Source organism: Pongo pygmaeus, chromosome 18 (assembly GCF_028885625.2).
Source record: "Pongo pygmaeus isolate AG05252 chromosome 18, NHGRI_mPonPyg2-v2.0_pri, whole genome shotgun sequence".
Taxonomy (NCBI): Eukaryota; Metazoa; Chordata; class Mammalia; order Primates; family Hominidae; genus Pongo; species Pongo pygmaeus.
The window spans coordinates 54,202,691-54,229,930 of record NC_072391.2 but is presented as its reverse complement, the minus strand read 5'-3'; the positions used below and the strand labels follow the sequence as shown (position 1 = coordinate 54,229,930).

The 27,240-nt window shown below is 50.6% G+C and overlaps 1 protein-coding gene across 14 annotated transcripts in view; it reads right to left on the bottom strand.

The window, feature by feature from the left end:
- Window positions 1–299: 299 nt before the first annotated feature.
- NLRC5 (NLR family CARD domain containing 5) overlaps window positions 300–27,240 on the bottom strand; it is a 94,581-nt gene continuing 67,640 nt past the window's right edge. For 10 of the 14 annotated variants that reach the window (XM_054453170.2, XM_054453169.2, XM_054453174.2 and 7 more), the window contains 22 exons: window positions 25,371–25,454; window positions 24,479–24,568; window positions 24,008–24,073; window positions 22,007–22,090; window positions 21,837–21,920; window positions 18,253–18,339; window positions 16,923–17,003; window positions 16,070–16,153; window positions 15,712–15,804; window positions 13,617–13,700; window positions 12,917–13,000; window positions 9,134–9,217; window positions 6,933–7,016; window positions 6,456–6,539; window positions 6,034–6,117; window positions 5,817–5,894; window positions 4,711–4,794; window positions 4,552–4,623; window positions 4,193–4,276; window positions 2,637–2,720; window positions 2,209–2,292; window positions 300–1,402 (listed from right to left, as the gene is read on the bottom strand). In XM_054453170.2, coding sequence (XP_054309145.2) covers window positions 1,291–1,402; window positions 2,209–2,292; window positions 2,637–2,720; window positions 4,193–4,276; window positions 4,552–4,623; window positions 4,711–4,794; window positions 5,817–5,894; window positions 6,034–6,117; window positions 6,456–6,539; window positions 6,933–7,016; window positions 9,134–9,217; window positions 12,917–13,000; window positions 13,617–13,700; window positions 15,712–15,804; window positions 16,070–16,153; window positions 16,923–17,003; window positions 18,253–18,339; window positions 21,837–21,920; window positions 22,007–22,090; window positions 24,008–24,073; window positions 24,479–24,568; window positions 25,371–25,454 — 1,855 coding nt within the window. In that variant the 3' untranslated portion in view covers window positions 300–1,290. The other 4 variants (XM_054453177.2, XM_054453176.2, XM_063654302.1 and 1 more) reach the window with 2 other exon arrangements.

Genomic DNA, 27,240 nt, shown 5'->3' with positions numbered 1-27,240 from the left:
ATGAATTCAGAAAGTAGTTTCAATGTTATGCAAGTCAAACAAAAAATGTTTCTAACATGCTGAGCTTCTATAACACCCTCATGATGCAGGCGAGGTCTGGAGAGAGGAGGTAACTTGCCCATGGCCACGTGACTAGAGACAAGGCCTGAGCTGGAAACCCATGTCTTCTGACTCCCAGGCCAGTGCTCCACTCAGCACACCTCTCTGTTGTTTGCGCTGCTGTCCAGTCCTTACGGCAGGGGGTGAACCACTTCTGACTTCAGTGGGGTAACAGGAAACATTGGATTCAGGCTAGAGGTGGAATACCATCATGTTTATTGATCAAACTTGGCTTCGAGGGTGACAGAGCCATTCTTGGTTCTCCTTGGAAGTAACAAGAACACTGGGTAACATGTGAAGTGCATGGAGACCCACCTGAATCCCATCAAAGTAGTAGCTGGACCCAGTAGCCTAGCTTATTGTCTTGGCAGTGCCCCCTACCCAGTACCGTTAGACCTGGCTTTGTCCCTTACACGGGACAGACTGGGCTTCTCCACTCCCGCCAGGCTGGCCCTACCACCACCTGTCCTTGGAAGCTAGTATGTAAGTAAGGGAGGGGTCATCAAGTTTATAGATGGGTAGGCTGAGGATTGAGGCAGGAGGGGACTTCATGGCTGAGTCCCCGGCTTGTCCCAGAGCCCTGGCCCTTGAGCCCCTGGACTGGTCAGTGCATGGACACTCTCCCCTCCCAGCTCGGGCGGAAGACTTTTCCTGACTTAGCTGCTCCATACATGCAATCTATAAATATGTATTTGCTTTAAAAATTAATAAATTAGATCTTGGGCCAGCCTGAGGTCATCTGGCCAGCCATGAGTCCTGTGACATGGATATTTGTCACATGTCATATATAGACCAACAATCGTGTATCCTGCCACTTGGGATGCCAGGACCCATGCCATAGAACACGCACCACATTGACTTTCATGCAATGCCACATGTCAAGGGGTCACACTGCCACATAAAACCGTATGTGTCATGCATTGTCATGACACCCTCATTGTGTGTCGCATGTCCCCAATTGATCACACATATCCCACGTAATGCAGGGTACTCCTTTGTCCAGACCCAGCTCCTGGTTCCCAAAAAAGTTCTCCCTGAGGACTGCAGCAGGACACACATATCCTTTCTCCTGGGTGGAGTGCAGAGCGCCCTGCCGAGGCTCTTCTTTCCTGAGTCATTTATCCCAGTGGGTGAAAGGTGGATCATTTGGGTGCATCACTTGGCTGGATTCCAAAGGTCTTGAGGGGGCCATCAAGTACCCCAAGGGGCCTGGGGCTGGTTGTCAAAGAAGGCAAAGTCCAGCCTCGGCTCCTGGCTCTTCAGGCGCTGGGCCATGTCGCAGGGAATGGGGTTATTCCAGAGGCTGTGGGGCACAGATATAGGCACTCATTCATCCTCCCATCTCTGCTGTCTGTCGTATCTGCAGATTGGGAGGCTGAGGCCCAAAAAGGTAGAGCTGTGCCTAGAGTTACCTGGCAGAGGCAGGTGTTAGACCAGCATAGCTGACCTAGGGAGAGGGTGTCCCCCACACCTGCCTCCTGAGTCTTCCAACTCAACCTTCCTCCCTGGGAGATAGTGATGCCAGCTAAGTCCACGCTCATATGACACATTAGTGCAAGTAAGGAAAAGACCCTCTTTCTTCAACATGTTTTACTGCCATCTGTCTGAAATTGTCATAATATATGATTTTGGTAGAACAAGGTACTTTACTCTCATCTGCTAGAAATCTAGCAGGTTGACAATGTGAATGGTGCCCCTTAGGTGTAATGCCCTTGTGCAGTGCACAACCTATACAACTGTATGTGATGGCTCTGATTATAGCTGCCATTTTAAGTGCTTACTATGTGCCAGGCATTGGGTTCAGTGCTTTATATGCTCATTTAGTCCTTACAGCTCTCTGAGGTAGATACTATCAGTATCCCCATTTCACAGATGAGAAAATTGGGGTTCAGGGAGGTTGAGTTATGGCTACAAAGTTACACAATTGGCAAGTGGCAGAGCTGGGGTTTGATCCAAGTCTGCTTGTTGCCAAATTCTTGGTGGAGTGGTCCGAGTCTCCTTTGATAATCCCCAACCCAGGCCCTGCCGCCTCCTCCAGGGAGTCCCATTAGATCTGGGGGTTGGTGTAGCCTCCCACCCACCATCCCCACCCCTGCAGGCCTCTGTTACCGGATGACTTGGATGCTAGACCCCTGCGCCAGTCCTTCAGCCAGGAGACAGGCCCCCAAAGCGGTGATCTGATTCTTCTCCAGGCTTCTCAGTGGATGGTGAGGGGAGGGGAAAGAGAAACACGGCCATGAGAATGAGTGTGAGAGTTTCCTAGGTCCCTTCCTCAGGCCAAGGTCGGGGGACACAGTCTCCCACACTACCTTCTCAGAGAACCCAAAAGACAACAGGGGACTTGTGGCAGGTGCAGCAGGAAGCTGAAGGCTAGAATCCCGGGGGAACTAAGCCTGGCAGGGGCTTGGAACAGGCCAGAGTGTGCAACTCAAGGAAGGGCTTTCTGGGAGGCAGGGGACTGACCCAGTGGCCTCTTGGTGTTCCCGGGATGTAGGTCCCCCTTCAGCCCGTCCCATTCCTCCCCTGGTCCCTCATACTCCACTCTCTTCAGCTGGCCCATCTGCGGCAGCACCTGGGCCAGCTCGGCAGCCGCCTCATCCCCGAGGAGATTCCAGGACAGCCTGCAGGATAGGGGTCCCAAAGTCAGCGGCAGGAGAGCAAGGAGGTCGAGGGGTGGAGACAAGGCAGTGAGTGGGGAGAGCGGGGGGCCGATCGTGGGGGCAAGGGTTTTCAAGAGAGGCCACCTGATAGGGTGCTTGTGTGTCCTCCCCTGAAGACGTCAGGGTGCAGGTTACCTTCCTCCCTGCTCCCCTCCCCGTCAAGTTTGGATCACGACATTGTTCACAAGATGTTGCCATTTTTGCCACATACATGTACCTCCTGTATTTAGGATGCATCATATTTTTCTTTAAATCGGCCCCCTCTTTTTTCTTACTTTAAAAAATTAATCTTGGCTGGGCGTGGTTGCTCACGCCTGTAATCCCAGCACTTTGGGGGGCCAAGGTCAGGTGTTTGAGACAAGCCTAACCAACACGGTGAAATCCTGTCTCTACTAAAAATACAAAAATTAGCTGGGTGTGGTGGTGGGCACTTGTAATCCCAGCTACTTAGGAGGCTGAGGCAGGAGAATCTCTTGAACCCGGGAGGTGGAGGTTGCAGTGAGCCGAGATTGCACCACTGCACTCCAGCCTGGGCAACAGAGGGAGACTCCATCACAAAAAAAAAAAAAAAAAAAAAAAAATCTTGAAAGGAAACATTTATTACTACTATCAGTGGAAAACTTGTGTTACAGACTCCATATAGAAGGTAGTTACAAAAATAAATATAGTACAAACAATGGTATTAACGTCTAGTTGGAACATATGTCCTTCCTAAGATGTTGGGTTTTTAACCCTTCTGGTTAAAAAGGGAGAATCCAGTGTTAGGTGTTAAAGGTGAATTACCACTGATCTGAGACTTTCGCTTTGGTGTAATGAGAAGGGTTAAGACCTTTAGGATGCAAACTAAAATCATCTCGTAATCACTTGTGTCCTGTTCTTTAGGAAACAGCTTTGTCCTCCATACCATGGTTAGGGTCCCAGGCTAGTCCTAGAATTCTAGTTTACTCATGAGGCAGCACTGCAAGGCCCCAAGGTCTGGGGGATTCTGATTGCTAAGAGACAGCCAAGCACGCCCAGCCAGCAGGTCTGGGGGTGGCTTTCTCCTGGCTTTAGCCACTGTTTCTACCAACAGTGGTTCATAAATGGAGGTTTCATCAAGCAGGCAAGGTGGTCTATCCAGTTGCCTCCCAAAAGGAAGGTTGGACCAAAAACCTTTAAAGATCATCTGGCCCACCTCCCCTCCCACCACTCTACAAATGGGGAAAAAGGCAGGAGAAGGTAAACTGTTCTACCCAACATTACCTGCAGCTCGAGTGTTAAAATGTCTTTGAGAGGATGTCTGAGTATGAATGATCGTCCCCATTTACAAATGGGAGGACTGGCCAGAGAGGATGGGAGCAGCTCCAGGCCACACAGCAGGCTGGAGCCAACTCCCCCGACCCCTCCCCACTTTTCCTTTTCCCAGCCAGCTCAGGGCTCTTCCAATCACTCACAAGATTACTTCCAGGGCAGGGCATCTTGTGAAGCTGGAGGTGAGGAGCTTGGCAGTCTGGTTGTCAATCTTACAGGAAACCAGGCTGGGGATGGAGAAGGGCGTGGGATGGGATGGGGGGTGTTTGAGTCAGGGGATCTAGCAGGTCCTGTCTCCCACAGTCAGCACAGGAGGGAGCAGAGCCGCCAGGATCTGGGGTAAGGTAGGAGTTTTAGGAAAGACTTCCCTTCTTGAGCCAGGCCCCCACCATCCCCGGGGCTTCTATCACTTCAAAGGCCTCCCCAGGTGTTAGGCTCAGTCAGAGAAGGGCTGCCCTCAGCCTGCCACTGGTCCCCCAAGCAGGCAGGGGAGGCTACTTACTCTATCTGCCTGAGCAGCGGGAGCTCCTTACAGAAACGCAGGACCCCTCCAGCCAGGTTGTTTTCCGCCAAGCTGCAGTGTAGGGGAGATACCTGTGAGAGGAACCCCCACACCCGCCCAGGACTGTCCCCATGCCTGGGCTGGGCAGCCCCTACTTACCTGATCTCTTCCAAATGGGGGGATCCATCCAGGGCCTGGGCCAGGCTCAGGGCCCCACCTGGGCCCAGATGGCTGAACGGTAGGCTGGGGAAAGAGGAGAGGGTGAGAGGAGCCTGAGGGACTGGTGTTTCCAGAGCCCCACCCTCAGCCTTGTCTCAGGCTGCAGCACCAGCCCATACACAGTCTCTGGCTAATTCCCCATCCACACAGGACCTGGGTGGGTATCAAGGACCCTGGCTTTGGGGTCTGAGATCCCAAATTCAACACCCGGGTCCTTCGTGTATGAGTAAGGAAAATTCTCCACACCTCTCCTGGGCTTCATTCCCTTGCCTGGAAAAGGGTGCACATAAAAGTCCCAGCACCAGCCGGGCATGGTGGCTCACGCCTGTAATCCCAGCACTTTTGGAGGCTGAGGTGGGTGGATTACTTGAGGCCAGGAGTTCAAGACCAGCCTGGGCAATATGGTGAAATCCCGTCTCTACTAAAAATACAAAAATTAGCTGGGCATGGTGGCACATGCCTGTAATCCCAGCTACTCTGGAAGCTGAGGCACAAGAATTGCTTGAACCCGAGAGGTGGAGGTTGCAGTGAGCCGAGGTTGCACCACTGCACTCCAGCCTGGGCGACAGAGAGAGACTCCATCTAAAAAAAAAAAAAAAAGGTCCCAGCACTCTGGGGGCTGCCTGAGGCTGCAATGAGGCCACGGACTTCAATTGTGAAGTGCTGAGGCCACGTTGATTGGCACTGTGCTCCTGCGAAGCCCTCTGCCAGGATTTCTCATTCACCCTCAGGGACCCGCTCACAGGGCACACTGAACTGGGATCATTGTACTTCTTTTGCACGTGAAGAAACTGAGGCTGAGAAGGGGCAGGGGTTTGGCCAAGGTCAGGCAGGGGCCAGTGGCAGAACCAGGACTAGGCTGGGCCTCCTGATTTTCTTGCTGCAGACGTCAGAGGCAGGGAAGGAACAGGAAGGAGAGTGGGTACATGCCATAGCTTGACTTGGGGCAGGGCAGCTCAATTGATGGAGGCCTGGACCCCCCCCCACTGCTCCTGGGGACCCTCCTCCCCACCAGCCCTGCATGGTGTGGGCAGGGGGCCACTCACTGTAGGACCCTCAGGTGCTGGGGCAGCTCCTGAGCCAGCCCCAGGGCTGTGGGATCCCCCAGGGCATTGCAGCCAAGCCTGGAAAAGGAGAGGAATGAGCATTGAGTACTGGGCTGGCCCACTCGGGACCCCCGCCCTGCCCTGTGCCCACTGCGGGAGAGGAGGCCAGGTGGGCCTGGGGGCACAGAGGGCAGAGGCCACCTGGGCAGACACTCACATCAGCTCCTCCAGGTGCCTGCAAAGAACGAGAGACTCCGCCAACTGCACTCCCCCGGCTGAGCTGATGCTGTTCACTGAGAGGCTGTGGGAGGGGGGCAGCCATCAGGTCCTCTGATGCCCCCTCTCCCCAATATCCCAGCACATCTGCTGGGGCTGCCACCCCTGCTTCAGGGCGCTAAGAGACAATCCCCCCACACCACACACCTACCCAGAAAATGAGGCAGAAAGGCCCAGAGAAGAGCAGGGGCTGGAGTGGCTTAAGGTCCCACAGTGAGGGCCAGGAGGTCACTGCGCCCCACTGCCTGGACACTGAGGTTGGTGCAGGGTAGATTTTACCATGCTGGCCTGAGCTAGGGGCCAGTATCTCCTAGGACCATGGTGTGACCCCTGTGGCCCTCCTCTGTGGGGCTGGCCACTCACTCTATCTTTCTGAGCTCTGGCAGCCCGGGCAGGATGGTAGCTAAGTGCTGGACACCGGCATCTCCAATCTGGTTGTGGCTCAAGCTTGGGGGAGAGAACAGCTTCATCAGCCTTCTGCCATCTCATCTTGTCCACACCCCACTCCCAGAAAAAGAAGGGGAGGCTGAAGTCCCAGGAAGGGCCTCGGCTTACACAGAGAGCCCCATCACCCCATGTTGAGTGACAGCTCCTAACCCTTGGCTTCTGTTTAGGATGTTCTCCCCATTGTCTGACCTAAATCCCTCTTGCTGCAATTGCCACTCTTACATCCTGTCTTTGGGTCCCCCAAGCTTCTAGGCCCCAGGTTGTTTACACAATGTAGAAGTGGGTGAAGGAGATGAGACGAAGAAGCAAAGGGTGTGCTCAGGTAGCCCCTTGCCCTTGTCATCTTTCCCGGACAAAATTGTCCTGGGTCTCGGGGCAGGATGGGCAACTCACTCCAGCTCCTCTAGGCTGGTGGCAGCCCTGAGAGCCTCAGAAAGGTGGCGGCAACCAACATCACCGATACTGTTCCTGTTCAGTCTGGAAAAGCAGAGAATAGACCAAGAGGCTTTCAGGAGCTTAAAGGCCTTTGCAGGTGCTGTGTTAAGAATTCTACAGTCTGCAAAGCCTTACACACCTAGGAATTCATATGCTAGTAGCAAAACTTCTGGGGGTCATGGCAGGTGGGGGGTGGTGAGCAAGGTGGGAATTATTGTCCCCAATGTCCAGGTGAGAAAACTGAGACCCAGCAGTGAACTGTGACTGGCCAGAGACTTAGGGACTTGCAGGCTGGGTGGAAACAAATCCAGAGCCCCTGGCCCAGGAACAGTCTCTACATTTCTTTTTCAAGCTTCACCTCAGCCTCTGTGTCAGGGATCTCTGGGCTGGCCCGGCTGAATGCCAATTTCACGTGGGATTCTCTGATTCACGCACATCAGTTCTCAGGGGCATATCATGTTCTCATCTATGCAAATGGTAGGTTTTTCCTTAAACCCAGGGTGTTGTCTTTACTGAGCCCTGACCTTGCTCTGCCGGGGTAGGAAAAACCAACAAACAGCTGAGGCAAATGGTCTTAGCCCCTTGGGAAGTATTTGTTTGCATGTTGTTTTTACTTTCTTTTATTTTGCAAATTAAATTTTAACGGGGCTGGGCGCCGGTGGTTCACACCTGTAATCCCAGCACTTTCGGAGTCTAGGCAGGTGGATCACTTGAGGTCAGGGGTTCGAGACCAGCCTGGCCAACATGGTGAAACCCCATCTCTACTAAAAATATACAAAAATTAGCTGGGCGTGGTGGTGCACACCTGTAATCCCACTACTTGGGTGGCTGAGGCACCAGAATCGCTTGAACCCAGGAGGCGGAGGTTGCAATGAAGTGAGATCATGCCACTGCACTCCAGCCTGGGCGACAGAATGAGACTCTGTCTCAAAAAATAAAAATAAAATAAAAATAAATACATTTTAATGGATCACCTTTCAGTAAATTAATTTTGGGTGAAATGGTCCAATATGATATAACCTCCTGGAACTCTCTAACCTCATTTCGTACCTACTCTGCTCTGCCCGAGGTGGGGGGTAGGAGGTGTACTTGGATATAAACAAACCAATGCTTTGTGTCACTGCTTGGATTTGTTTTTAGTCACAAGATTTCATGTTTTGAAAAATCACATTGAAAGTAAGTGTCATGTTTATTTATCCTAGCGGCAGGGAGTGAAATCACAAAGGGAGTATAGGAAGGCCACCCCATCTGAGTCTAGACCCACACTACTCAAAGTGCAGACTGTGGCCCCCAGAATTGATACCACCCGGAAGCTTGTTAGAAGTGCAGAGTCTGAAGCCAGGCGCAGTGGCTCACGCCTGTAATCCCAGCACTTTGGGAGGCCGAGGTGGGCAGATCACCTGAGGCTGGACGTTCAAGACCAGCCTGACCAACATGGAGAAACCCTGTCTCTACTAAAAATACAAAAATTAGCCGGGCGTGGTGGCACATGCCTATAATCCCATCTACTCGGGAGGCTGAAGCAGGAGAATCGCTTGAACCCAGGAGGCGGAGGTTGCAGTGAGCTGAGATTGCGCCATTGCACTCCAGCCTGGGCAACAAGAGCGAAACTCCGCCTCAAAAACAAACAAACAAAAAAAGAAATGCTGAGTTTGGGTGCAACGCCTTAGGCCTGTAGTCCCAGCTACTTAGGAGGATGAGGCAGGAGGATCACGTTCGCCCAGGAGTTTGAGGCTGCAGTGCAACATGATTGCACCTGTGCATCACCACTGTACTCCAGCCTGGGCCACATAGTGAGGCCCCAACTCAAAAAAAAAAAAAAAAAAAAAAAAAAAAAAAGCACAATCTAGGCAGAATTCCAGACCTGGGGAATCAGAATGAGCATTTTAATAAGAGCCCAGGGTGAACTGTGTGTGCCTCAAGAGTTGTTCTACGACGTGGGCCTAAGCCCTTTAGGCCACTTTTGTAACCAGGAGGAAGCTGATGGCATTAGAAGGCAAGAGCAGTGGGCACTCACCTGGGAGGGCGAAGGGATGGGCCTGGGAGGGAGCCGCAAAGGATCCCCTGGGAGGTGCCCTCAGTGCTTCCCTGGATGCGATCCCAACTGAGTGGAAAGTGTTTCTTCCCATTCATTCCCGTGGGGCCACTCGGTCACTCACCTGAGGCTCTGCAGGCAGGTCATGTGGCTTAGTCCGTGAGTAAGGAAGGCCAAGGTGGAGCTGTTCAGCAGAAGGTGACTGAGGCTGGAGAAGAGGCGGCCAGGTGAACTTGGCATCTGGGGGTGGGGCACTGTCCAGTCTGGGGGTCTGAGGCCTCTGTGCTTAGCAAGCCTAGGGACCTCCAAGACAGCCACTTATATCCACACAGTGTAAAAATTCTACAAAATGAACTGTCCTGGGAGGTCCAAATGCTGTTTCTCTGCATGAATTACTGAGGTCAGGCAGGCAGCAGTTCTATGTTCTGAACCACACGGACCCAGACTAATGATCAGTAATAATGGCAGTCACATATTGATCATAAATTGTGGGCCAAACTCAGGGCTTGGGGCCATCTGGAAAGGTGGGTTTATTATCATCCCCATTTTAAAGGTGAGGAACACCAAGGTTCAGAGAGTTAGAGAACTTGCTTAAGGTCATATACAAAGTGGCTGCTTCAGGAACAGAACCCAAAGCTATAGAACTCCTATTCCTGAGCCCCAACCATATGTGACTCAGGCGATTGTACTTCTAGAGGCCCCCAGCCTAGGCAGGAGAGGAGAATAACAATAGCTAGCACTTATAGAGTGTGAACTCTGACCAGACTCTAAGAATGTAACACATATTATCTCATTTAATCCTCACAACCACCCTAGCAGGGGAGATTGCTCTTATCCTCAAAGTTAAGATGAGGAGGCCAAAGAACAGAGAGGCTGAGGGACTGGCACAAGTTCACACATTAAGAAACAGAACTGGCTGGGCGCGGTGGCTCATGCTTGTAATCCCAGCACTTTGTGAGGCCAAGGCGGGTGAATCACCTGAGGTCAGGAGTTCGAGACCAGCCTGGCCAACAAAGTGAAACCTGGTCTCCACTAAAAATAGAAAAATTAGCTGGGCCTGGTGGCGCGCGCCTGTAATGCCAGCTACTTGGGAGGCCAGGAGGGTTGCTTGAACCTGGGAGGCGGAGGTTGCAGTGAGCCAAGATTGTGCCACTGCACTCCAGCCTGGGCAACAGAGAGAGACTGGGTCTCAAATAAATAAATAATAAAATAAGAGGCAGAAGCAAAAGATGGTCAACTGTCTTGGTTGGCTCAGAACAGAAGGGTTTTCCTGGATGTGGGAATTTGGGTGCTAAAATGGGGAAAACTCCAAGCAAACTGGAAGTGTCAGTTACCCTACCCAGAGTTGAACCCAGGCAGTGAGGCTCCTAACTCGGGTCCATGCTCCTACCCACTCCATCACAGGTAGACAGCTGGAAGAAGCTGACTGGATTTGAGGGTAACTGCCTGTGGGGATTTACACTTGGAAATGACAGATCTGAGATGGGAAGAGATCTCCGGGCACTGACGATCCATCCCCTTCCTTTGGACAGGGATGATATCATTATGCCCAGTTTACAGATAGGGCAACTAAGGCAGCAGGAGATAAGGAGCAGCACTTGGTGCCTGGGAAATCAGGAGGAAGAAAAAGTTCCCCAGGGGCATGGATGAATCTGTCCTGTCCCCGGCCCAGGTGCCCAGCTCAGTACATATTCGTCGAATGCATGAATGAGCCAATGAATGACCTCACTGGACCTCCAATCCCCTGAATAAAAGCTTCCAGAAGGCTGAGCCGAGATGCAGGTACATGGAGAGTGGGCAAAGAAACAGACCAGTGAGACGACAGGAGGGCCCTGTGGTCAAAGGTCTCTGTAATCCCTCTTCTCCTTTTACCTGATCCTCTCCCCAGGAGAAGCAAAGAGGGACAAGTGGAAGAATTTCAATGTTAAGGGGCAAAAAGTCAAAAGGCTACTTTCAAGCTGAATTCAAAACATATGTAGAAAAAAAAATCTGGAGAAAAATTTACAAACCGTTCAACAGAAGTTTTCTCAGGGGATGTCATCTCCAGGGCATTTCATGTTATTTGTTACATATTTCTAGAATGATGGAACTTTTTATAGCCAGTGTGTATTTTTGGTCATCAGAAAAAGTTAAGAGATGAAAAGCAGAAGATATTCTGTTAAATTTTCTGTCCAGATACTGTCTAAACAGGAATCTGTGCAGGACGGGGACCTGTCTTTTAGACTGAGGCTGTTTCTGGCATTTCTAAGAATTTGATGGCTTCAAATTATGGGGGAGAGTAGTAAAAGCTGCCAGTTACCAAGGAAACAACTGTAGACAAATGTAGTGGACATCTGTAGATTTTTTTCTGCCCAGAGTTTCTTTCCTCTTCCGTTACTCACACCCTGAAATACCACCCCTCTAAGTCCAGAAGATAGGGTGTGCATGCACCCAGGTCTGGCCAGTGATGAGAATATTTTGTGCTCACAGCCACAGTGATTGCTTTAGAGTGGGGCAGGTGACCCAAGCTAGCCCAGTGAGACTCAATCTAGGACCTTTTGTTGTAACCACAGGGAGAATGGTACTCCCTTTCCACTAAGCTGAGAGAAAGTAAGCCTGCAGGTGCAGGGATGGCCTGCCTGAGAAGGAAGCCAAGGTGGACAGAGAAAGAGTAAGGGCCAGAGTGAAGTATGTGAGAGAGAAGCCTGACAAATACAGAACCCCTGGATCCAGCTGTGCCTGAAGTCAGTGGCCTCGTAATTTTCCATGACATAAGCCAATACATTTCTGTCTTGGATTGCTTTGAGTTGTGTATTCTGTTTCCTATGACCAAGGTTCTTGCTGGCACTCAGAGCCAAAATAGAAAGTAAAAGGTCATGTAAGGGCATTCAGCTCACCTGGGTCCATCCAGAAACACGGCAGTTTGTGTTCACAAAACATGCAAAGGTTCCTAGGCATGCTACTCACTGACCATGCGGCACTAAGCACCATCACCCCTCACTCACTCCTTTCCCCATTAACCACTATCACCCCTCACTCACCCCTTCCCCATTAACCAACCCCACCACTCACTCACAACCCTTCCCCGTTAACCACCATCACCACTCACTCACAACCCTTCCCTATTAACCACCCCCACCCCTTACTCACCCCCTTTCCAATTAACCACCATCACCACTCACTCCCTTCCCTATTAACCACCCCCACCACTTACTCACCCCCTTCCCCATTAACCACCATCACCACTCACTCACAACCCTTCCCCATTAACCACCATCACCACTCACTCACTCCCTTCCCATTAACCACCATCGCCACTCACTCACCCCCTTCCCCATTAACCACCACCACCACTCACTCACCCCTTCCCCATTAACCACCACCACCACTCACTCACCCCCTTCCCCATTAACCAACCCCACCACTCACTCACAACCCTTCCCCATTAACCACCAACACCACTCACTCACCTTCCCCATTAACCACCAACACCACTCACTCACCCCCTTCCCCATTAATCACCATCACCACTCACTCACAACACTTCCCCATTAACCACCATCACCACTCACTCACCCCCTTCCCCATTAACCACCATCACCACTCACTCACAACACTTCCCCATTAACCACCATCACCACTCACTCACCCCCTTCCCCATTAACCACCATCACCACTCACTCACAACACTTCCCCATTAACCACCATCACCACTCACTCACCCCCTTCCCCATTAACCACCATCACCACTCACTCACAACACTTCCCCATTAACCACTCCCACCACTCACTCACTCCCTTCCCCATTAACCAACCCCACCACTCACCCACTTCCACCATCCATTAACCAACCCCACCACTCACCCACTTCTACCATCCATTAACCACCCCCACCACTCACTCACCCACAACCACCATCACTACTTACTCCAGCCTCTTTAGCATCCATTTCCCCTCAAGGGTCCTCATCAGCGCCTTGGTGCCCTCCTCATCAAATTGATTGTTAGACAAGCTGCAGAAGACCAGGCAGAGGCAAGGGTTAGCGCAGCTTGCCCAGCCCTGGAGCTGAGCTGTCCTGTCAGCTCCCCTCTCCTGCTCTGTCCCCTGGGAGGCCAACTCTGCATCTGCATGCCCTGGGCCACCCTCGCTGTCCAGGTTCCACATGGGTATCCCTGGCCCCAGGGCTCAGGCTCTGGGTAGGCATGATAGTCACAGCTGGCCCAGCTGAGAAACTATGCCCTGGATGAAGGTTGCAGAGAGAAAGCTGGGGGACTAGGGACATACACACACACACACACCCCCTCTTGTTCTTCAGCCCTCTCCGTAGCCTGACTCCCACAGCCAGCCCAGCAGAGCAAGGCTCATGAGCCCCATTTTCGTAGATGAGGCAATCGAAGCCCAGAGTGGAACAGCCATGCCCACAGCCCCTCTGTGAGTCAGTGGCGAAATTCAGACCAAAACTGTGGTGATCTTCCTTCCCCAGGCCACACCCAGAACTGCTGCACTTCATCAGGGGAAGGGTCATTGGTTGAAGTCTCATTGCCTGCCCTCCAAATGCCCTGCTCTCTTCTCCACCCCTCACCCTCAGCTGGGCCACTTGTTCCCGATCCCTCCACTCTGCAACTCACTCCAGCTCCTCCAAGTGGTGGCAGTGGCCCAGACCAGATGCCAGGTGGGCGAGGCCCTCGGTGCTCACACAGCTGGAGGTCAGCCTGGTGGGGGTCAAAGGGCAACAGGTCAGGCAGGAGCCGCCCTGGGTCTTGGGAGCTCTGAATGCTGGTGGCAGAGGGCAAGGATGTGGGGTGGGGATGTGGGGGGCAATGTGAGAAGACCTCCTTCCCTTCGTAAATCTCTTCCACCATGAACTCATTAAGCCACCATAGAGCTTGGAAGCAGAAGCATGGACTAGTTCAGTATTTCCTAAACCACAATCATTAGGGAAGCAACTTCACAACTTAAGCCAGAATTAGGTATCACTGTAGTTTAGCTAGTTACTGTTGTTTATCAAAAACTCTGCATCTTTAAAGCAAATACTGAAGAAGTGTCAAAGATCTCTCTGTCCTAAAGAGTTTCTTCCTTTTTAAACATTTATTTTATTTATTTATTTTTTGTAGAGATGGGGGTGGTCTCGTTATGTTGCTCGGGCTGGTGTTGAACTCCTGGGCTCAAGCGATTTTTCCTCCTCGGCCTCCCAGAGTGCTGGGATTACAAGATTGAGCCACTGTGCCCAGCCCAAGAGTTTCTTCTTGGTGTAATCAGTTAGATGGAAATAAAATGTAAAGTTAGGAAAGCTACATTTTGCAACTGTCATACTGATTCATTGATTTAAGTAAGATTTATCAACGGCTGCTAAAATTTGCCAATGAGAGTTTGAGGAAGACCAGGATATTTACATAATCTTAAAGTAACTCCCCACATAATCTATGTTGATTACAAAGGGAAAGTTAGTAATTTTGCAAGTGGAGAGACCTGGCAGACACCACTGTCATAGGTGATCACAGTTAACATCACCAGCCCGAGGACTCCGACACATCATGTGCCCCGATGGAAGGCACGAGAACACAGCATCACCTGTGTGATATTCCTGCCCAAAGGGCAGACTCTAACTCTAAACATAAGGAAACATCAGACAAACCCAAGTGGAAGGACATTCTATAAAATAACTGGCCTGTAAATGTCAGAGACAATGCTATGAAAGACAAAGAAGGGCCAAGGACGTGTTCCAGATTGAAGAAGACGCTAAAGAGATGACACTAAATGAGACATGTGATCCTGGTTTGGATCCACAACTGGGAAAAAAATGCAATAAGAAACATTATTGGGAGAACTGGTGAGATTGGAGTATAAACTGTAGTTGAGATAATAGTAGTGTATCAATGTCACATTTCCTGGATTTTATAATTTTACTGGATTATGGAAGAGAAAGTCCTTATTTTTAGCAAATTCGCTGAAATGTTAATGGGTAAAGGGACATGATTACAACTTACTTCTAAATGGTTCAGAAAAGGAGAGAGGGAGAGAGTGGAAGAAAAAGGAGGTGGGGAAGAAGGAGGGAGGGAAGAAATGAGAAAATGTGGAAAAATATTGGCAAAGGGTGAATTTGTTCTTTTATTTATTTATTTATTTTGGAAACAGAGCCTCGCTCTGTCACCTAGGCTAGAGTGCAGTGGCACAATCTTGGCTCACTGTAACCTCAGCCTCCCAGGTTCAAGCAATTCTTGTGCCTCAGCCTCCCAATTAGCTGGGATTGCAGGCATGCACCACCACGCCCAGCTAATTTTTTGTATTTTAGTAGAGACAGGGTTTCACCATGTTGTCCAGGGTGGTCTCGAATTTCTAAGCTCAGGCAATCCGCCTGCCTCGGCCTCCCAAAGTGCTAGGATTATAGACATGAGCCACCACGCCCGGCTCTAAGGGTGAATTTGGGTAAATGGCACACAGCAGTTCTCAGTTTTCTTGAAACTTTGTGTTAGTTCGCAGTTATTTTAAAAGAAAAACAATGAAAGAGTGTTAAAAAGGGAACAACTTTCTTGCCATGTGGCTCAATGTTCCTAAGGTCATGTTTACGACTGGGTACCCCTAAAAATCATCTCCAGGGCCACCTGTGGTTTCTGTCCACAGGGTGAGACACCGAGTCCTCTGAGCCCAGGGCTGGGAATAACGGGAGGTGTCAGGGCAGGACAGAGCTGCAAAGGGGACTGAGTGAATGTCTTGTCTACATACCGAAATGTCTTTAGCTCAGAGAGGGACAGCAGGAGGCTCTGCAACAGCAGGGAACTGGCATCATCGTCCTCACAGAGGTTAACCTGAGACAAGCTGAAAAGGTCCAAGGATATTCCAGAGGATTTCAGGCTGGACACACCTCGGAGGTCATCACATCCAAAAGGGGGTGCCAAGAGAGGAGAAGGGGCCACCCAAGAGCTCCCCTGAGCCACCCCGGGGCTCTCCCTCCCCTCCACTGGCCAAGTGTGATTTTCTTCTACACAAGGAAGTGAGAATGCCAGGGTCACATGTGGCCTGGAGTAGGCACCAGGGTCAACCAGAGAACTCAGGGCCCCACACAGAGTTTCCGGGCGCTGACCTGAGCTGCTGCAGCCTAGCACACGTCTCCATCAGCTGCCCGACAAGAAGGCTGTGGTGGGTCCCAAGGTCACAGTGAGCCAACCTGGACACAGACAGGGAGATGACAGTTTTGGAACATCTAGCCCAGTATGGGGGATTCAGTCTCTGCCTGCAAGGAGCTTATGGTGTAGGGGTAAATAAATGCTGATCAAATGAAGTCCTACAGTTTGCTATTCACTTATAAGAAATGCTAGGAAGCAGGAGTCCTGATGGGGCAGCTGGTATGGTTGTGCAGTTTGTTCACTGCACAAGGACACACAGCCGAGGAGGTGAGGTGAGGCTGAGATCCTACCATGCTCTATTTCCCAGAATGTACACATGCAGGGCTGCATCCACTCAAAAGGGTGACTTTTAATTTCCAAAACTGTGCCATATGGATTAGAGGTGCTGTGAATCCAGGGATCTATAAGAGTGGATAATGGAAGTGTTTGACCAAGTCCTGGGGTCCAGGGGCCTCCCTGAGGTGGTGGCATTTAAGCTGAGACCTGAGGGATGAGGAGGAGTTAGGCAGGTGAAGCAGGTAGGCGCGAAGAGAACATTCTGGGCAGAGGGCACAGCCTGTGCAAACGCCCTAAGGTCTAAGCAAGATGGTGTTTGGGGAACTGAAAGTTCGTGGGGGTGACTGGAGCTGAGACTGGGGCCTGGGGTAGGGCTGAAGCACCTCAGAAGTGGGTTGGTCAGACCTCTGTAGGCTGTGTAAAGACTTCGAACCTCTAAGGTCTCTGGGCAGGGTGGTGAATATTGGTCAGAAGCAGCCCTGCCCCCTCCCCAACACCAGCCCCTGCCTTGGGGTCCCTGGTGCTGGGTCCCACCTGAGTGCCACAGCTTCTGGATTCTCTTCCTGGCGAGGAAATTCCAGCTGGACACAGAGCTGCTGCTGGGTCTCGGAGATGCTGAGGAGCGAGCAATAGCCAACGTGAGGCCGGGCAGCCTTCCCCGGAGGGCCCAGCTGGCACCCGGGCTGCCCGGCTCCAACTCTGAACTCTCAGACACTTTGCCTGGGTTCCCTTCTCCCCTGCCAGGGACCAGCTTAGGATCGGAAAGTAGGTGCTACCATGAGTCACACACAATACCCCAAGTTGTGCCTTTTCAACAATTTTTCTTTCTTCTTCTTCTTCTTCTTTTTTTTTTTTTTTAAAGAAACAGGGTCTTGCTCTGTAGCCCAGGCTGGAGTGCAGTGGTGGGCACAATCATAGCTCACTGCAGCCTTGAACTCTGGGCTTCAGTGATCCTCCTGCCTCAGCCTCCCAAAGTGCTGGGGTTACAGGCGTGACACTGCGCCTGGCCCTTTTCAACAATTTAAAGTTAATAAGTTGATAAGCCTTTTCAGACCATGACAGAAAGCCATTAGAGGGATCCAAGGGCAGTTCCAGAATTTTATGAGGGAGGGGCACAAGGACCACAGTGTGGTGGAAGGGTGGGGTAGGGGATGTGTCTGGAGTCTGCATTTGCACTCTAAGCTCGCTGCCTTCACTTGAATGTTATGTTCATGGGGTGCTTATGGGGAGAGGGCTATGGGAGATGATAAAGTCCCCAGAGCATCCCCTTGCTCACTCCTGGAAGAGAGAAGGAAGAAGCAGGGCAGGCTGTGTGGCTGGTGACAGCACAGCAGACATCTTTACAGGCTCCAGTTCTTGGAATCCTCCTAGCCCCACAAAGGGCTGTAATTCGACTCTTTTAAGAGCAGGAGGTTGAGGCCGGAGAGACACAGTAACGGGTTCCAACCAGTAAGTGACTGAGTTGGGATCTGAACATAGGTGAGTGGGATGCTAAAACCTTTGCCATAAGCTACTCTGTGTGTCATTGTGTTATTTCCGGTTGAAGAACCGTAATGTGTGTTACTGCATCTGGGGGCCACTTCCAAGCAACCAGCGTGGACTCCCAGCCATGTCTGTCTGGATCCAACAGCCCTTTGTTTTGACTCTGGGAATGTCTTCCTCCGACACTGTGGCTTGACTACTACACTAGTCCCAACAAATGTGTAGCCCCTCACATATGCCCCAGGAGCTCCTGCTACCCTGGGGACATGGAGAACTGGCTGGTGCCACAGCTATTACCCCACAGGATGAGGGAAGGTCAAGGAAAAGTCCCAATGCTCATGAAAGATGAAGAATTCCAAGGGGGCCTGTTCTCTGGACTCACCTGATTTCAGTGACACTGCCTGAGGCCTGGGCGCAGACTTCTAACAGGGAGAGAACCCCAGCTCTGTCCGCCCACGGCTCCTGCACCCTGTCACAGAAGGGGACACAGATAAGGCCCCCCAGGGTAAGCAGCAGACAATCAGCACACATGACGGGGCAGGGGGAGGAGTGTCAAGGGGGAGCCTAGAGGCTTTTTGAGTTTTTTTGCTCATTTTAAAACTATGAGATTATACAAGTAGGTGTCAATCTAAAAAAGGAAATTAATGTCACCCTTATTCCAACAACTATTATTGTGACAATCCAAACAGAAAATATTATTTTTAAATGATATTTTTATATTTTATTTTATTTTATTTTTGAGACAGAGTTTTGCTCTCGTTGCCCAGGCTGGAGTGCGATGGCATGATCTCAGATCACTGTAACCTCTGCCTCCTTGGTTCAAGCGATTCTCCTGCCTCAGCCTCCCAAGTAGCTGGGATTACAGGAATGCGCCACCACGCCCGGCTAATTTTTGTATTTTTAGTAAAGATGGGGTTTCACCATGTTGGTCAGGCTGGTCTTGAACTCCTGACCTCAAGTGATCCACCTGTCTCGGCCTCCCAAAGTGCTGGGATTACAGGCGTGAGCCACTGCACCGGGCCACTGATATTTTTAGATTTAAGAAAAGATTCACATAATGTTACATCACAAAGGTAAGGAAACCAAACTGTATATGAAACATGGTCCCAATTTCGCATTTTTAAAAAAGGAAAGTATCTGGAGAAAAAAGTATGGAAAGAAAGAGGGAGATAGAGATGTGTGGAAAGCATAGGAAAATATATTAAATGTTTATGGTGGTTGTTTAGTTGATAGAATTCTCACAAGTGATTTTTATTTTATGTCTTCTTTAATTTTTTATATTTTCTAAACTTTCTACAATGCATGTGCATTAATTTGAAGGCAGGAAAAAAAGAGAATTAATTCAAATATTACTGCTTTAAAGTTATGTTGAATTTTTAAAGCACTATTTTCTTTATGTATTTCTGGATTTTCTGCACATTTCAACAATGAGTAAATATTATTTTTTTATTTTTATTTTTTGTAGACGTGGGGTTTTGCCATGTTGTCCAGGCTGGTCTTGAATGCCTGAGCTCAAATAATCTGTCCCCCTCAGCTTCCCAAAGTGCTGAGATTACAGGCGTGTGCCACTTCCCCCGGCCAATATTATTTTTAGACTAAGAAAAGTTTTATTTAAAAATGTTATTTTGGCTGGGTGTGGTGGCTCACGCCTGTAATCCCAGCACTCTAGGAGGCTGAGGCAGGGGGATCACGAGGTCAGGAGATCGAGACCATCCTGGCTAACACAGTGAAACCCCGTCTCTACTAAAAATACAAAACATTAGTCAGGCATAGTGGTGGGCGCCTGTAGTCCCAGCTACTCGGGAGGCTGAGGCAGGAGAATGGCATGAACCCAGGAGGCAGAGCTTGCAGTGAGCTGAGATCGCGCCATTGCACTCCAACCTGGGCGACAGAACGAGACTCTGTCTCAAAAAAAAAAGTTATTTTGGGTGCTCTAGCAATTCTGGATATATAACCAAAATAATTGAAAGCTGGGACTTTCTGGCTGGACATGGTGGCTCATGCCTAGCACTTTGGGAGGCCGAGGTGGGAGGATCACTTGAGCTCAGGAGATCGAGATCATCCTGGGCAAAACAGTGAGACCTCGTTGTTTTTTTTTATTGTTTTTGAAATGAAATAATATTTAAAAAAAGAAATCAGGGACTGTCAGTTGGACACTCGAATGGGCAACCCAAGTGTCAATTGATGGATAAGTGGATACACAAAATATGGTCCATCCACACAGTGGAATATTATGCAGCCTTAAAAAGGAAAGGGCTGGGTGCGGTGGCTCATGCCTGTAATCCCAGCACTTTGGAAAGCTGAAACGGGCAGATCATCTGAGGTCAGGAGTTCAAGACCAGCCTTGCCAACATGGCGAAACCCTGTCTCTACAAAAATACAAAAAAAATTTAGCTGGGTGTGGTGGCGGGCGCCTGTAATCCCAGCTACTCCAGAGGCTGAGTCAGGAGAATCGCTTGAACCCAAGAGGTGGAGGGTGCAGTGAGCTGAGATCGCGCCACTGCACTCCAGCCCAGGTGACAAGAGCAAGACTCCGTCTCAAAAACAAAAACAAAAACAAAAACAAAAAAGGAAGGAAAGTCTGACACAGTGACACACGCTGCAACATGAATGAACCAGAGGACATTATGCCAAACGAAATGAGCCAGTCATAAAAAGACAAATACAGACAAATACAAATGACTCCACTCATATAAACTATTTAGAGCAGTCCAATTCATAGAGACAGAAAGCAGAATGGTGGTTGCCAGGGGCTGGGGTAGGGGGGAAATGGGGTGTTGTTCAATGGGGACAGAGATTCAGTTTTGCAAGAGGAAAAGAGTTCCGGAGATTGGCCGTACAAAAAAGTAGATGTACTTAACACTCCTGAATGGCACACTTAGAAATGGTTAAGATGGCAAATTTTGTTATGTGTATTTTATAACAATTTTTTACAGGTTATTTTGGGGAACAGTCAGTCCTTAGGTGCCTTGTCACAGGCTGCAATGAGAAGTGCACAGCTCTGTTGGTGACACAAGTTTTTTGGGCACAAACTTGAAACTGAATGTCGTGGAGCCGTTTGATCTAACTTCCAGTTTCCAGGAAAGTCAGGAACACATGCCATGACATCATAAGAAAGCCACCAGAGTCAGTAGCGGGACAGTTTGCAGTACACACACTTGCTGATTTTGTCAACAGACACTGACACGAAACAGAAAGCTGTGGTGAGGGGGTGGGGGCAGTGATGCCACAGGTTAGAAGAGTCAGAAGACCATCACCATCCCGTGCAAATGCAGACCAGATGTGACTAGATCCTGGATCCCAAAAGCCAGCTGTCTCATCTGGGGGACAATGGGGACATTTTAGATTAGACTAGGGAGTACCTGACACTAAGGAATCGCTAACTGAGTTTCTTAGGTGTCCTGATGGAACTGTGATTACAGAGAAAATGTCCTGATTTTTTGGAGCTTCACGGTGAAATATTTAGGAGTGATGGATTATGAGGTCTATAACTTACTTGAAACTGCTTCAGCTGAAATAAAAATAAAAATATGAAGCAAATATAAAAAAATTATGAACAACTGTCAAACCTAGGTTCTGGGAATAGGAGTTTTAAAAAATTATTCTTTCTACTTTGGTATCTTCTTTTTCTGAGTGTTTTAAAATGATCATGGTGAACAGACAGACAACAACTTCGTTTCAGTTTATTTTTGTCCTCAGTTCAGTATCCTCTAGAACTTTCTTTCTTTCTTTCTTTCTTTTCTTAAATCCCAAAGCACAGGCCTCTAGCCTGGGGAAAGACAGTTTCTCTGTGTGCCTTGTGGAGTCTCTGGGACAGATGGACAGGGTTTGCTCAGGGTCCAGAGGGCAGGGTTGTGGGTACAGGAAATGGCTGGGGCCATGATCCTGGGGGCCTCTTACTCCAGTGCCCACACCTGTTCCCATTCACGCCATGGCCCCTCCCGGAGGCAGCGGGGGAGGAGGTACCTGAGGCTGAACAGCCCTGCGGGTCGCCCCACCAAGCTCAGGAGGATGGCCAGCTGCTTCCAGCCCAGGCAGCACTGGGTCAGCCTGGGGACAAAGGTCAGTCACTGAGGTGGCTCTGGCAGGGTGCCCCCACCCCTCTGCTGTCCTCACGGGCTGGGTGGGTCACTCACGTGAGCTCCGTCAGCTGCAGGGACTGGCTCAAGCCGGTGGCCAGCCTGGACACATGCTCTGGCCGGAAACTGCACTCACTCAGCCTGAGGGCAGAAAGCCAGGGCAGAGCCTGGGTGAGGCCTGTGGGCCCTGCTGCCCAGCTTCATCTCAGCCTCCCTGAGGGCCTACTGGGGGAGCATCCCATCCCTGAGGGCAAAGTCCTGGAGCAGGGCCTGAGAGGCCAAATATGCAGCTCCTGCTCTGGGAGCTTCCTGTCTCTTTGGGGAGGAACCTCCCGCACCCCCTGTAAGAAAGTATTAGGAGTAAGTTACTTGGGGAGCCTGACTCTAGGTCAGGCAGTGTGCCAGCCTCTGGGTGCACGGGACTTCCTGCCTTACCCGCAGGGTCTCCTTTAATTCTCACAGCACCAATTAGAGGTGGGGAAACTGACTAAGCCAAGGACACACAGCAGATGAGAAAGAAGGGCAGAATCTGGTTTCCATCCAGGTCAGTCTGACTGCAGACCCCAAGCTCTTAACCACTGCCTTACTCTTCAGGACCAGCGCTGGCTGAGCTCCCTGGGGAGGGAGGTGTGCCTGGGATTCTCCGTGAGGCTCTGCTGTCCAGGCACCTCAGCCCTGGGTGGCCAGCAGACGGGCCCAGCCAAGTGAAAGGGCCCAGTGAACCTCGGAGTGGTTCACTCTGATGAGGCAGGGTTGCTGGGATGCTTCCAGGAGGGGCTGATGTTTGAGCTGGGTGTTAAAGGATTGGGAGAATTTTATCTCAGAAAAGGCAAGGAAGAGAATGTTGGGCTGAGTGCAGTGTGAGCAGAGGCAGAGAAGCTTCAGGCAGGGCTTGATCTAGGAGCAAATAGTGAAGGTTGTGGCTGAACAGTGTGTGTGTGTGTGTGTGTGTGTGTTGTGTATGTGGTATTTGTAGGTATTATGTGGTGTGTGTGCCGTATTTGTAATGTGCCAGTTATGTATGCGAGGGGTTTGTTTTTGTGGGGTGTGTGTGTATTGTGTGGTGTGTGTGGTGTGTGTGTGTGTATGTGGTATGTGTATGGTATGTGGTGTGTTTGTGTGTTGTGTGTGCTGTGTGGTGTGTGTGTGTTGTGTGTGCTGTGTGCTGTGTGGTGTGTGTGGGGTGTGCTTGGTGTATACGTGGTATACGGGGTTGGTGTGTAGGGTGTGTGTGTGGTGTGGGGGAGATGGGAAAGAACGTGGTAGAAGGTGACAGTTGGATCAGACTGTGAGGGAGAAGATGCTAGCGACTTTGAACTTCACCCTGGGGTTAATGGGGAGCCACTGAGGGGCACAGAGTAGCAGAGGGGCACTGTCAGATGTGTGTTGTGAAGATCCCTCTGGGGGCTGTGGAGTGAATGGAGGGGAGGAGGCCTGATAAGATGCAGGGATCAGTTTGGACGCCCTGTTCACAGCTGAAGTAAGACATGTAAAGGAACTGGCCCAAGGCAGTGGCAGTGAGTCAGGGCTACCAGGGGTAATGATAATGATAATAATAATAATAATAACAGTTACAATAACAGCTGACAGCACTCCCATGAGCCAGACCTTTTCCTGGCACTTTATACTTATTAACTCATTTCATTTCAACCTACCCTAAGGGGTAGGTTGTGCTAATATCCCCATTTTACTTGTCCAGGGCCACATAGCTGGTAAGTGGCAGATAAGGGATTTATTTTCAGTTGGCTTCAAAATCTTTAACCATGACACTCAGAAGCCTCAAGGCCTGTAGTCAGGACATGGCAAGGAAGAGAATGTTGGGCTGAGTTGGGCTTAGAATGTTGGGCTAAGAGGCACAAGTTCAATGCCAAGGCCCTGGCTGGGACTGGAGGTACCAGGGCATCGGGGGCAGATCTGGGGGAACAGACCCAGGCAGTGAGCTTGAAGCTGCTCTCTAAAGGAGGAGAGGGCCCAGGGAAGAGGGGGCCATGGAGGCTGCCACAGGGTCAGCTTCCTCTCCCCTCTCCGTCCCCTGTCCCATCACCCTGCAGGGATTACCTGAGTGTCTTCCCAGCCTGGTCCTCTCCGGAGAAGTGAATCCGGAAGCTCTGCTCAGAGCCCAGGCTGCAGAGAGAAGGGCCTGGGGAAGTGCGGTGCCCAGATGTGCCAGCCTCCTAGGCACCTAGGGCACCCACGGGGCACAGAGAGGGAAGCAGGGCTGCACCCACAAGGACAAGGGAGGATGGAGGCCTCAGAACCAGAGGAGACCCCCAAACTCATTCTGTGAGCATGGCAATACCTGGCCTTCCCACCCCATGGCCTCCATGGTCCTCATGGCACCTGGGCATCAGGGGATAGAAATTATGATCCCATGCCCAGGAAACCCTGAGATTCAGAGAAGGGCAGAAGTTGCCCCAAGACACCCAGATGGAAAGCCACAAAGTGTGGGTGCCTTGCTTCTCCCATCATCAGCCAGGGGCACCTGTTGGCCAGCAGAAAGGGGCTTTTCAGGGACCAACATCCCCTTACTTCACTGAGGCCTCCCGGACACGTGGGCAGGAGGGCAGGGTCTCCACCAGGTACAGGGCACTTTCCTGAGAAACGCTGTTGTGACTCAGACTAGAAGGGAAATGGGGATGAGAATGGGGGTGAGGGCAGGACCTCCTTGGAGCCCTGCCCAGCCTCCTCCATCTCCCTTCCAGCTGTCATTTACAGGAAGAGAAGCCTCCATGTCTAAGCATCTATTCTCCAGATGGACACACTGAGGCCCAGAAGGATACCATCCCCACACAGGCAGAACTGGCACCAGACCCTGAGTCCTTGAGCGCTGCACTCACCCTGCCCACTGCCCCTGTGGTCTGGGGTCTGGGCACTGGCAAGGCCAGGCTGGCAGCTCTAGCCCCGCATGAGTCAAGGACTCCCAAGCACAAAGCTCAGTTGTCTGGCAACAAGTGGTGTCCTGGAGCTGGCTGTCACTCCCGCAGGTCACTAGGGAGATGGGGCAAGCATGTGGATGTCTTCCTAAGGCCCCTTGCCTGCCGCAGGGACATCTCCAAATTTATGTCCCACAGATTGGGTCAGAAGAATTTCAGGGACAGGATGGACCAGGAGTCAGGCAGCTACAATCCCACATCAGCTGGTTGGGAATGGAATGTTGCTTCCCTGTCCCCAGGTCAGTTTGGCTGTAGGGGTGCGTCACCCTGCCATGAATCACAGCCTCTCTTGGGTGTTTGGTGGAGGCTCCGCCCATGGTGGGTGTGAGGGACAGGGGAGTGAAGGCAAGGGAAGAATCGCCCCTTGCCCTCCGCAGTCCTTGTCCTCTGGTGCTCTGGGGGATGCCCTCAGAAGGAGTCCCCTCATGCTTTTGGCCTAGGGGAGCCTTCCTCCTTGCTATCTGTCCTTCATGCTGCTTTCCACTTACTCAAGCAAACCGGAGATGGGCACCTGCGGCAGACATTCCAGAAGGCATCTGAGCCCGCTGTCACCCAGCAGGTTTGCTGAGAGGCTGTAGGGGGTAAGGAGCAGTGGCGGTGATCAGAGGTGCCTCCTCAGGCTGAGATGCTCCTCAGTCACCAGGAGCCTGCATCCACTGTCACTGCTACTGGACCCCATGTCAGGGTCACCAGCGCCACCACCATCACCACCATCACCAGTATCACCACCATCACCACCACCACTTTCATTATCACCACAATTCTACACCACCAAGCCCAGTACCACCATCACCATCCCTTCCATTACCACTAGAATGACCAGCAACTTCTATGTTCTCTGCTACTATCCCCTCCCCAGCACCACAGTAAACCCATCCTCATGGTCCTCTTCCATATCGGGTGACCACTCACAGCGCATGTGCCTCCAGCAGGCTTTCAGGGGTTAAAGAAAAACCAATTTGCCTTCACCACGCCCTTGGCCGGCATCATTTGGGATCCATAGTTTTTGAATGAGAGGAAATTCAGGAAAAAAAAAATGTTTGGAGGATGCATTAAACCCATAGATTTCTTCTTTTAGTCTGGGAATGTAATATCAATATTGGAAACCTCACCTGAAGTTTCTTACTTCCCTTCATTACAGCATTCTGTGGTTTTATTTATTGATTTATTTTGAGATGGAGTCTTGCTCTGTTGCCCAGGCTGGAGTGCAATGGCAGGATCTTGGCTCACTGCAACCTCCGTCTCCAAGGTTCAAGAGATTCTCCTGCCTCAGCCTCCCAAGTAGCTGGGTTTACAGGCATGTGCCACCATGCCCGGCTAATTATTTTTGTATTTTTAGTAGAGACGGGTTTTCACCATGTTGATCAGGCTGGTCTCAAACTCCTGACCTCAGGTGATCCACCCGCTTCGGCCTCCCAAAGTGCTGGGATTACAGGGTGAGCCACCATACCCAGCTACTTTTAACTACAGTTTCAGAAATAATATAACCAGTGTGCCCCGGAACATCTGATTTTTCTCCTAGGTCTGTGACTTTTTGATGTTTGTTAATATCGTCTTTTCCTGAGAAACATCATTTAAAAATTGGTTTGTCTTATGAAGCCACTTAATAAAATAGTCTTTAAAATAAGAAAAATTGGCTGGGTGCGGTGGCTCAAGGCTGTAATCCCAGCACTTTGGGAGGGTGAGGCAGGCGGATTGCCTGAGGTCAGGAGTTCAAGACCAGCCTGGCCAACATGGTGAAACCCCGTCTCTACTAAAAATACAAAAATTAGCCGGGCATGGTGGCTCATGCCTGTAATCCCAGCTACTTGGGAGGCTGAGGCAGGAGAATCGCTTGAACCTGGGAGGCGGAAGTTGCAGTGAGCCAAAATCACGCCAGTGCACTCCAGCCTAGGCGGCAGAGAAAGACTCCATCTAAAAAAAAAAGAAAGAAAGAAAAGAAAAATTTCCCTCTATAATGAAAAACAAAAAACTCAAAGACATATTTCTTATTCATATCTCTTTAAAATACATTCCAAGCACAGCGACGCATGTCTGTAATCTCAGCAACTTGGGAGGCTGAGGATCACCTGAGCTCAAAAGTTTGAGACCAGCCTGGGGAACATGGTGAGACTTCATCTCTTACAAAACTAAACTATTAGCCAGGCATGTTGGTGTGTGCCTGTAGTCCCAGCTACTCCAGAGGCTGAGGTGGGAGGATTGCTTGAGCCCAGGAGTTGGAGGCTGCAGTGACCTATGATTGCACCACTGCACTCCAGCCTGGGCAACAGAGTAAGACCCCAGGGTCTTAAAAAAAAAGAAATCCATGATTTCATCAGTCACATTTTTCTTCTCTGCCACATCACAACAGAAATGAAA